Raw genomic sequence first — 12438 nt, forward strand, 5'->3', positions numbered from 1 at the left:
TCGACCTCATCCTTTTGAGAGAAACCTCTTTATGTTCTAAACTGATGATAAGCCACAGTTAAAAAAAAAAAAAAAGTACATGAGTCCCCCTAATTGTCTTCACTAAGTCTAAAGAACAAAATAGCCTATGCTACATACCTACTGTCACTGCTGCCCCCCAACACTATTCAGAGTTTTATCTACCGTTTCTTTCCTCCCCGTATTACATGCTGGGAGAGAGAATTTTAAAAGTAGTGGTTGAATCATCTGATGTTCTTTAATTGCAACAGTTATACTCCCTAGTCACACATTACAGTAACCTGGAAAGCTTTGAAAATTTACTTATTCCAGGTGCCATTAAATCATATTTTCCGGTGTTGGGAAGACAAGACGCCCTAAACAAAGTAAAATAGTTTATATATAATATGAGGTGATTAATATGTTAAAATGCAAAGCAAAAGTGAGTTCATAGAAGGTAGTGATTATTGTTAGCTGAAGTTTTAAAAGAACATAGATGGAGTTGGGGCTTGAGTTAGAACATTCAAATAATATCCTAGGTGGAGGCCTAAGGAGAGAGCTTGATGGAAGGAAAAATTATGAACTATGCCTGAGTCTCCAAATGAACTCAAATTGGTTGGGGAAGAGGATTGAGACAAGCCTGGATAGTTTTAATATTCATTTGGGAAGCAATGGAAATTGATATTATATAACCGGCTAAAACCAGATGATGGAGATGATTGAATAGAAGGCTGAGGGTTCATCCTGTAGTTAAAATGGTTTTCATCAGAGAGGAAGGGAAAGGGACTAGAGAGAGAGAACAGCATCCAAAGCTCTTGGGGGTCTTGAGGGTGCCCAGTTATAGTCCTGCTGTTTTCTGCAGCAGGTTTGATGATTTGGAGCTATCACTCTTCTCTCGATACATATCTTTCTCATTGCTCATTACCTAATGCTCATATCCCTGGTACCCAGATTGTATGTGCAACTATTGGAATGTGTTTGCATTTATGGAATATGTCTCTGGTATTATTCATTGTACATCTCCTAACAGCAACTCACAAAATTTAAGTAGTTTCACAATGGTAATGAGCTCTACTCTAGTTACATAGTCTTGGATAAATCACCTAATCCCTTCAGTCTTGATTTTTTCATTTATGCAACAAAGAGACAAGTCTAGGTATTTTCTAATCTTATGTATAGAACTAACATCACATACATTTCTTATGGTTATTCTCAGCCATACAAATGATAAGGCTTGTAACTGGGACTGTTTCTTAACCATTTGCCCCCACTAGGTTTGGGCACACTATTATTTAAATAAAGAAGTGTACATCTTTCATTTTCTCTGATCAATTCAAATAAAAATAACATGTTTGACAAAAAGGAAATAATATTGATCTTATTTATTTTCATTCTTTAGAACTGATGAATGAAGGCAAATAATACAATTGTAGGCTAATAAACTATACTGACATAAATATTTGAGACCAGTAAAGGAAATCATCAGATTCCATGTCATTTATACATAAAGTTTACAGAGCAAATAGTTAATCTTTAAAAGATTTTAATGTATACTCCAAAATGGACAATTTAGGAGTACATAATTATATAACATCGATTCTGTTAGATATGTGAATGTATATATTTTCGTTTTCCATAAAATAGTTTCATGCTTATAAAAGTCACCCTTAGTCAACGTGGGACAAAGAGAACAACATACAGTAGAAATAAACCAGTAGTAAATAGGGTATAAGTAAGGAAAATATTATAAAGCAGTTACATTGTTGACACAAAAGAAAAAAAATAAATTCACTTTTCTATTACTTAAAGGTAATTCACAATCATTTCCAGGAATTCTGTGAGAATTTAAGGCCATTTGTTCTAAAGATATGTTTTAATTTAGACACAACTGTCATTCTTGTCACAAAACTGCAATTCTCATAAAAACTGTACATGCAAAAACTCTTTACAATTAATTGTGGATAGGCAGATCAGTCAGTGTATAGGAGTGGGTTATTTCACAAATGTGTTGTGCACTACGTCACATGGTTGTGTATATTTAACTGGGAATTTCGCAAAAAACTTCCAGCCTGTGCACCCTGCGTGGCAACTTGGAAAGGAATGCAAATCAAGAGAGCCAGTATCCCTTTGACTTAAAATATCTAGACAAGGTACAATGAAATAGAAAGTTTAAAACATCTGCTACATGGTTCACAGTCAAATATTCTGGATTTTAGTCTTTCTACATAGTATTGTAATATAAAGATGCTACTTTTTACACCAAGTATTTTCTGTGCATTTACAGTTCACGATGTTTGACTTTTTATTATTTCTACTTAGCATTACAAAACATAAACAAATTGCAGTCTAAATTTAGAACCCAAACTTCATGAAAAATGCATGTTCTTTCAGAATACACATCTGCTAAGTGTAAACTCCCATACTTGGCAAATGGCACAGAGGAACTGATTACTAAGCAGATACAGCTTCATAAGACAATTCACTTACTGAGAAATATAAAAGTATCTTTACCTTCCCTTGCTTGCAATTGCATTTCTCCAGACAGTCATTCAAAGAGATATTGCTCTTGTGATTATAGCTATTGCAATTTAGAAGACAAAGGATTCAATATTCAAAACTTGTATTCTTAAGAACAGTTATAAAAGTATTGGAATCTAAAAAGTAGTAACATGTAAACATTGATATAGAGAGACTGCTTTCCTATATACATAGCAGTCAAGGACAATATTTGAGTTAAAAACACAGGTTGTGCTTTTTCCCAACAGTACATTGGAAATTAGCTGTTTCTGTCTAGAAAACATTTAAAGATTCAGAGAATACATCCATATTTTGCTTCAAGCATTTAAACAATTTTTCTGTTGCTCATGCAACAACCGTATTTACAGTTTTGGTTTAGGAAGATAATAAATTTTGGATCCAAGAAAGCATACAAACCAATACTGCTGAAACCAAACTGAGAAATGTATCTCATTTCCTGGTTCCTTATAGAGCACCAGAAGAAAAGCATGGACTCAGCAGTTCTAACTGAAGTGTAGTTACATTAGCATTTTGGAGCACAGTCATATTTGAGTATGTAACACATGTGTAGGTGGGGTGTACGGGGGAGGTGCAGGTGATGGCTTGATTCCTCTGGTCCTCATGTAGGAGAGAAACTGCTCTGGGATCTCCGCTAGGACATCTTTAGCTAATCTAGCCATGCTGAGTATGTGGTTTCCGCTTCTGTCAATATAATCTCTGAATGGCACAAACTAAATCAGAGGTGAAAGAAAGTTATTTAACAGACCTTAGCATGCTATTTAAATAAATAAAAAAATAGACACAAAAACCAACATATGTAAACATTTGGTTGTAGGAGAATCAGAGAAGCCTGGAGTAATGGTGAGATGCATGATAATAACTATGCATTTTAAAGATATTTGATTTATTACAAATAGCTCTAACAGTGACCACAACTTTCTAATATATACTTTACCTAAAAAGGGATGTAATCTTTACCTATGTTTTTCCCCACAATAACTCTTGTCTCTGGGTCCTGTACACCCATCATGTTGCTACACGTATTCTGCAGTTTTGAGTTCTACACCTAATTGGATGGAGCATTATCTTCTTCAGGGCTCAGTTTCTTGTCAAATGGAATTAATGCATGCTTAATTCAGCTTTCAATGTAGAAGTATTACTCAAATCAGGGTTAAAAATAATGTATATTGTTAAAGAGTCCTAAACACATGTAAAGTATTTTTAATTATATTACTAGACCATCAAATCACATGGACAATGAATACAAAATTTACACAGTTCACATTAGTAGGTACCCAAAATATTCAGTACATTGAATCATGCCCCAAATGTTTGTTTTTTATATCTGTTATTTGGAAAGGCAAAAAATAAACAACCAAAAACCCTCAGTATAAGATTTTGGTATACTTCTCATTGAAATATCATCAAATATCAATATTCTTATTTTTATATTACATAAAAATGATTGTTCTATCTTTATATAAACAATCATGTGAGAATAATTATCACTGAATACTCTGGCAATAGATTGCCTGATTCCATTCTCATTTATAATGGTTACTTAATAAACACTGTGCTGTTTGTTGGCATTAGTTCAATTTCCCCTTACAGACATCATGATTCTTGAAAGCAACTGGGAATGATTGTAACTGTTAATGTTGTGATAGTTTGGGGACACAGTAATTTTAGGTCTTGGAGAAAAGGCACAGCGAAGACATTTCAGGAGGTTGAACAATTTTCAAATATAATATTTTAAAGTTTATATTAAATCAGTTTTTCCTCCAGAGAAACAGAGAGTGTTCACACTCTCATCTCATACTGTAATGTAACTGTTTTAAATTTATTTTGAAAAATTTACTTTTGATTTAAGCAGTTACTCAAGATGTGCCTTCAGAAAATTAACTTTTATTAGGAAACAGACTTTAAACCACTCAGGTTGCGACAGATAAAGCAGGTTAAAATGTTAAGAAATCAAATAGCAAATGTAATACCATTTATGAAGTGAAAGCAGCCTCTTTTAAGGAAGAGCAGAAAAGTAGTCCTTTCTTTTTAAAATAAGGTACCTTATAGACAGAAGCATACACATATGACCATAATTTTACCCTGTCTTGATACCAGATGGAAAACTCAGCACAACTTTTAGAAAAGTGTGATAGAAAGGTGACAAATCTTTCTCTTACCATAAAGGTAGCTAAGTAAGGGTAAGGAAAAACTAACAGAGTGAAAATAATATTCAGCTGAGAAGAGAAATAGGAGGATATGAACATTTGTGAAGTCATATTATCTGACTTGGACAAGACCTGACAAAGAGGTGCAAACAAATTTAGGTTTATTTTTCTCTCTGAAACTATAATTAGAAAGGTAAGAAAATAAGAATCAACATAGTGAGGGATTAATAAGAAAAAGATCTCTAATTTCAGCTATAGCTTATTTCATTCTTATTTTAAAAGGCATAGTAGTTTTTTAAAATTTAGTAATGATATGGTTAGTATATACATAATTACCTTTTTAAAATTTTATTTATTTTTTAACATCTTTATTGGAGTATAATTGCTTTACAATGGTGTGTTAGTTTCTGTTTTATAACAAAGTGAATCAGCTATACATATACATAATTATCTTTTAAACTATTTGTTAGGAGATCAGTTTTTGAAGAATCTATAGCTAATACCTACATTTCAGGGAAATGGCAACACTCTAGCAGATAGTTGATACTTCTCTAGGGAAGGGGGATATTATACCTGCTGTGTTTTTCCCTTACCTCAACTTTGCTCTTATATTTACTTTTACTTTGGTCTTTACTCTTCTCTTAGACCATGGTAATTAAATTCAATTATCTTTTTACTCCCTATTCTCAGAAACTCTGGAATTAGACTTCCCAGGTTCAGACGCTGGTTCTGCTGCTTATTAGCTGTGTGGTCTTGGTATTCTCTCTGACTCAGTTTCCTCTTCTATAAAATGAGGATCATAATAATAATGCCTACTTCATTAGGTTGCTGTATTAAATAAGTCAACACATAAGTGCATAAAATAGTGTTCAACTCATAATATGTACAGTATGATAGTCATTATTATTACTATTCATTAATTTATAAATTATGTGCAATATAAATATGAGACTTTTCTTTCTAGTCTTTTCTTTACATTCATATCAAACTTTAACTATTTTTACCAATTTTTTATCTCTTTCAAACTCAGGTACCAGTATTATAATCTAAAACTGTAATTCCTGACCTTTTTGTTATTTTAAAACACCTGCTGTTTCACCTTTCCAGCAAATGCTATAGGATGTGCTAAATTTTTTATTGAAGTAAATATAAATTCATTTTTAAGAATGTTATGATACTCTGGAATGTCAAAACTAAGATTCATAATCACTGTTCTCATAATACATACACTTCTACTCATCTTTAAAACATGTTCATAAACAATGGGTAAGAAAGAAATCTTAATTTTCAGCCAAGGAGGGAAGTATATATCTCATTTAACTTACATTTGCTAAATGCGGGCACAGATTCTGATACGTCCCTTGAGTATTAAGGGACCTTGCCCCTGGGTTAAGCGTAACTGTTATAGCAAGTGATATTATCAACAGGAGCATCTCTTATCCCACATGTGTGTTGGGAGCAGAGAAAAAGATGTTGAGAATCTTCTACTCACTAACCTAAATTATCTAATCCTTTTCCAAAGGAATATTCATCTCTTCAGTCAAGTCATGAGGCACTTCCCTAAGTGAGAGATGAAAATGACAAGTGTCTCTGTTGCCTTTACCTTTTATTAATGTTAAACCTTACACTTTTGATGACAAAAATATATTCTCTTTCTTTTTGGACTATTGCTGATATCCTTCTACAGTAACAATTTTCCACTCAACTTCTCAGACCCCTCTGTTTATTGTCCCTTTTAATCACTAATTTCTGATCACTGTACCTGGGGCCCTCCTGTTCAAAATAACACTCACACATTTGTGAATGTATGTTGATCACTGACTATTACCACAAATTAACTTGGACCCTTAAACTGTTCAGGTTAGAGGAACAAATCAATTTTTACTTTGCACTCATTTATCCCATTCATATGAAGAATACAAATAAATGCATTCTGTTCAGTTGAAATATACCATTTCCTTGACACACTACATCTTTTTTTTAGCATCTATCCTGTACAAGGAAAATGTTCTATGTAGTTGCTCTAACAGCTAGCTCTGCCTATTTGTGAAAAAAGTTTGAATCAGTTTGGGCAAATGAACTTTTAGTTGTGGTTCTGCTCAATTTTATTTGATTGTTCCTACTTTGCAGAGCTCCATTAGTGATTTTCAAGTCTAAGCCTTCAAGGTAATTATTCTCCTTCTAATGAAAGATATGATTTAAATATAATTTTTAAGGGAGTGATAGGCTGGACAGCAGCTGAATGCAGCCAGGAGAAATGATATTGCATTATATACAATGGCCAATCCACAGCACAAGGAAGCAAACAAACAAATGGAAAGCCTTTACATATATTGATTTAAGAAAATAATTCATTTAAGTTTTAGAATAACAACCATAGAATTTCTTCCTGCATACTGTTTATATTATAGTCATATGAGAGTGAATCTTGAGGCAATGAACATAATCACACATAAGACTGACTACAGTGTCATATGTCAAGGTACAGTTACTATGAAACAGTGACATAAAAATGCCTTCCCACTGGACTATGCCAAAATACTAACTAATAATAATAACTGAAACTGATATTAATGCATTTATTGAGCAACTGGTAGGTGAGAGGCCTTCTGCTAAGTGATTTAGTACAATATCTCATTCAGTTTCTTACAAAACAAAAAGGTAAGAGAGCCTAAATAGACCCTATTTTCTGATATTATTTTAGCCAGCAGTGTTTATAGCATTGATTATGATGGCTTAGATATTTCCTGGTGGTAGGAAGATTGACAATATTATTCTTGGTGTGCCATTGCAACTCCAGTATTATAAATATTCAAGAATATTTCTATTCTTAAAAATAACTCATTTAAAAAATGTTTTAGTGAATGGTAGGACCAGGAAACCTGTAATGGTGGAAGGTTTTAAAATTTTATTCAAGGTGAGAGAAAAAATGCTAATTCTTGAACACAATGTGATATATAAATGTTTACCCTGGGAACTTTTTTCTTTTTTTTTTTTTTTTGCTGTATGTGGGCCTTTCACTGTTGTGGCCTCTCCCGTTGTGGAACACAGGCTCCGGATGAGCAGGCTCAGCGGCCATGGCTCACGGGCCTAGCCGCTCTGCGGCATGTGGGATCTTCCCAGACCGGGGCACGAACCCGTGTCCCCTGGTTCGGCAGGCGGACTCTCAACCACTGCGCCACCAGAGAAGCCCAGTGGGAACTATTTTTATTAGACCAAATACCATTTAGCAACTTTTCCATGAAATTAGAAAAGGGTGCATCAGATATCCTTAACTAAATATAGACATGTAAGTCAAGGTGTCACTGTCATTCAGGAGGCTACTAATTCTCTGGGAAGATTTTAGTTTCCTGTTCAGTATCTGTGAGATCTCATGACTCTTTCAGTTCAACTTTACATGGTAGAATCCCTTGAGTGTTTAGCTATATCGTCAGGTGTCTTCAAAATCTTTGGTGATCTCAGTGTCACTTAATGGTGATAGATTAGTCTCAAGATTTTGACTTTCAATGAGAGGAAATATATAATTATATATATATATATATATATATGTGTGTGTGTGTGTGTGTGTGTGTTTATGTATCTTATACTGATAAGTAACAAAGTATTTTCATGTCTGTTACTTCCTCTGAGACTCACCACATCATGGAAAGAGCAAAGATAAAAGAATGGAGAGTCTGGAGGTAACAAATGAAAGGCTCAAAGGAGATTTACTGACTTGTTCAAGATCATAGATCTGAGTCCTATCTCACTGTTCTGTCCAATGTAGCATATCCAATTAGAGATGAAATACTTTCATGATCAAGGGAATTTTTGTTTTATAAATAAAATAACCAACAACTGTTGGTTGTCACTAACATAACATGTTAATCCTCTTAAAGTAAATCTTAATGATGTGAGCAACCTTAACTATCTTCTAAGGGAGAGAGTAATACCAGTTTCCCTTAAGCAGCATTTAAATGATACTATGAGATATAAAGCTGTCTCTTTTAACTTTGTAAAAATGCATTACAACAGCAACATAATACATTTTAAAGGACTTCAAATTCATACTTCCATGCAGTAATTTGATTTTTTGGTTACTGTGAACTAGACATTATGGAGAGATTTTTAGGAAAAGTTTAATTACTTGGACTTATAATTATGCTAATCAGCATAAGGTGAATAATCGCGGGTCTACTTAAAAACAATAAAACATCGTGGGATTCTTAAATAGATGACCACATCACCATGTTCCCTTTCTCAGCTGCTTTTAAATGAATTATTCATGTGTGCGTGCTTTTTACACTACCAAGAACATTAGGTTAAAATGTTAACATTTTAATGTTAATATTTAAACATTAGGTTTAAATCATATTTAATTATCTTCTTAAAAAACTGTTATACAGATGTTTCTATTTTAAAACTTAATTTTGCTGACTGATGAAGAAGAATGCTTTTTTATCTTTGTCAAGATTAATCTTTATAATATATTTACAGATTATTTTACATTATTCTCCCTCTCTAATTTTTAAAATTATTTTTGTTGTATTTTACCGAGATCTATTTCAGTAATGTAATGTATTTTATATATACTATCTGATAAAATCTTTAAACAATGCCAGAACACTGAAGTTTAGAAAGCTTATCCTTATCACAGTGGACAATCCAGGATTTGAACCAAATTCTCTTGGATTCCAAATTAGATTATCTTAATGACTGTATTATGGGTGAATATATAGGTTATTATTTAGGAGATAATATTGTTTGCTCCTTTAAGTGCTCAAATTGTACTGAGAACTTTCCTTTCCATTTAATCTTCCCTTCACAGTCTTTTTCTGCTTCTGACTTCCTAAAAGATATGAAGACTCTAAAGTATGCAGAAATTTAGTTGATTTAATTCCTTTGTTTCAATTATAAATTTTTTTTTTTTGGTATTCTTTTTTTTTTTTTTTTTTTGCGGTACGTGGGCCTCTCACTGTTGTGGCCTCTCCTGTTGCGGAGCACAGGCTCCAGACGCACGGGCCCAGCTACTCCGCGGCATGTGGGATCTTCCCGGACCGGTGCACGAACCCGTATCCCCTGCATCGGCAGGCGGACTCTCAACCACTGCGCCACCAGGGAAGCCCTCAATTATAAATTTTAACTGCCTTTTTTCTTTCTATTCACTCCCAGAATAGTAGGCTTTAGTTAAGTATTTTTCTTGATTCTAATAGAATTATGAATCATATATATGTCTATATATCTATATATAGAGATATATAATCTATTATTATATTTTATTATAGTATTATACATATTATTATGTTACCATGTATTATATTAATATTATTGTTTATATACTTTATATAATTTTTATATTTATATATAATTATAAGATCTATTTTTCCACTTTTCTAACCATAACCTATGGGAGAAATAGAACAAAATCTACATTTTTGGTTTGTTTCTACTAAGTTTACTTACACTGAATATGTATCAGCTGCCTTAAAATACATTTAATCTTTATTGAGGTCTAAGTAATAAATAATCATTAAAAGCCTGTTATATTTCTAGCTTTTAATTTTACTAAAGATCTCAATGATATTTTATGGTAATAATAAAGTAGGAAAAGACACTTATTAACAATTCTATTTTATATATGGTGAACATGAAGTATGGGTGAAAGTAATTTGGTGCTTATTCTAAGCCATTACTTAACATGCATTTTATAGAGAATCAACTGCCTAAATTAAACAGAACCTGAGACGCTTGATTTCAATTTAAACTCTTCATTTACAAATCAGAGCTGACACGGGCTCTTCACAATGAACAAAATAAATAATTTTCATTAAATTTCTTACCTGCACAATGTCCCTTTCAGCATATTTTCCTCTGGAGGAAACTCTTACATCATCTCCATCCAATTCAACCATTGCTTGAAAATAAAATAGGATCATTTATTCAGTGCATTTTAGCTAAATACTATAACAAATGTAGGCAATAATGAAATCAAGATGTATGAAGTAGCAATATGTCCTATGTCAAAGGCAGGAAGCTTGTTGATCCTTTCATCTCCTCGGTGATTTCTTCCACAAAACTTAACTGAGTGCAAATTTTACAAGCGGAGAAAGCAAGCTAAGACCTCATGTGACCCTTTGAAAGATGAGGAGAGCCTGTGCAGCGTAGAAGTCTTTAGGTACATCTCCCCATTCTATAGATCCTTAACTCTGGATTACATGCTTACATGACTGATTCAGCAAGTGATGCTAATTCATTCAATTTTAATTTTTTCTTTCTAATTTAAGAAACTAGGCTCTAATCATTATAGAACTTCCAATAACAATTTGAACTTTATTCTCTTTGAAACTACACAAAGCTATATAATCATATTGTCTGTAATCTTTTTATGAATAGATTTAAAAACAAAAAGGCATTTTCTCTGCTCTTACAGTGATTGGATAAAGCATGAAATTTCTGAAGTATGATTTTTTTGTTGATTAAAAATAATTTCAACATTACATAGGTCAACTGGTATTTGGGAATGCTGTGATATAACGGGACAGCTGGTATACAATAATGTTACGCTGCAATTAAGAACATTTTCCAGAGTTTAATGTTTCAGTGAGAATTCTCTAAATAACTAATTACACGAGGAATGCTAATTTGTACTTAAAGTATATTCTCGTACTAATAATCCATTTTGTATGCACATGATATTCACCAGACTCCAGAGAGCCACTTGCAATTATGTTTGCTTTGTCGCCTTCTAAAATATATTAGAATACAATCCTAACCTTTTCACTATTTTCCTCAGTGCTTGGATAATGCATTTGGGTTAAAGACATTTTACTCTTTTTTCCTATTTTATATTTTTTTGATTGAGGTATAATTGACAAATAACATTATATTATTTTTAGCTATATAACATAATGATTCGCTACTTGTATATATTGTGAAATGATCACCACAATAAGTCTAGTTGACCATACATAATTAAAAATTTTTTTCTTCTCATGAGAACTTTTAATATCTATTCTCTTAGCAACCTTCATATATACAATACAGTATTAACTATACTAACCACACTGTACATTACATTCGTGCGATATACTTATTTTAAAACTGGAAGTTTTTACCTTTTGACTTCCTTCACCCACTTCACCCACCTCCAATGCTGGCAAGCCTTTGGCAACCACCAATCTGTTTTCTATATCTATAAGCTTTTTTTTTTAAAAAACAGGTTTTGAGTTTTACTTTTCTACACATGTTCAGGAATCAATGTCTGGGCTGAAACATTGCCAGTACACCTAACTGTTAGTGAGCCATCATCCAATAATCTCCTTAGATATATATGTCATAATTTAGTAATGTAAATTACCAATAATAAGGTAATTAACTTATTCAAAATATAAAAGAACTATTTTTTTCTCTCCTACTTATTAGGGATTTAAATAGGAAAATTCTTTATACTCAGATATTTTCAAGTTAATTCCTTTTTTTGGTCTAAGTTTGTTTTCAAAATTTTCATATTACTTTGAGACATAAATGTACACTGATTGTGACATGCCAGCAATTGGAGAATCTTCTCCTTTATTATCTAGTTTGCTAATAACTCCTAACAATTACCCTATACTCACTCTAAAATGGGAAACAAAAATTAGATGATAATCTGAGCCTCACCTTCTGCAATCCTCTACAATCTCCATTGGCCTTTGTAAGTGTTCTACTTCAATTAAAGAAAGTGACAGTTATTCAGGCAATAGTGTAATAGAATGAGGTCCTATAAAATATCTCCCAC

The 12438-nt window shown here is 32.6% G+C and overlaps 1 protein-coding gene across 3 annotated transcripts in view; it reads right to left on the minus strand.

Moving 5' to 3' along the window:
* Nucleotides 1–1364: 1364 nt before the first annotated feature.
* The window catches only part of CPNE8 (copine 8), a 368836-nt gene continuing 357762 nt past the window's right edge, over nt 1365–12438 (minus strand). For all 3 annotated transcript variants that reach the window (XM_067696130.1, XM_067696129.1, XM_067696131.1), the window contains 2 exons: nt 10502–10575; nt 1365–3245 (listed from right to left, as the gene is read on the minus strand). In XM_067696130.1, the coding sequence (XP_067552231.1) occupies nt 3057–3245; nt 10502–10575 (263 nt within the window). In that variant the 3' untranslated portion in view covers nt 1365–3056. The remainder of the gene's footprint in view (nt 3246–10501; nt 10576–12438) is intronic.

Source organism: Pseudorca crassidens, chromosome 11 (genome assembly GCF_039906515.1).
Source record: "Pseudorca crassidens isolate mPseCra1 chromosome 11, mPseCra1.hap1, whole genome shotgun sequence".
Taxonomy (NCBI): domain Eukaryota; kingdom Metazoa; phylum Chordata; class Mammalia; order Artiodactyla; family Delphinidae; genus Pseudorca; species Pseudorca crassidens.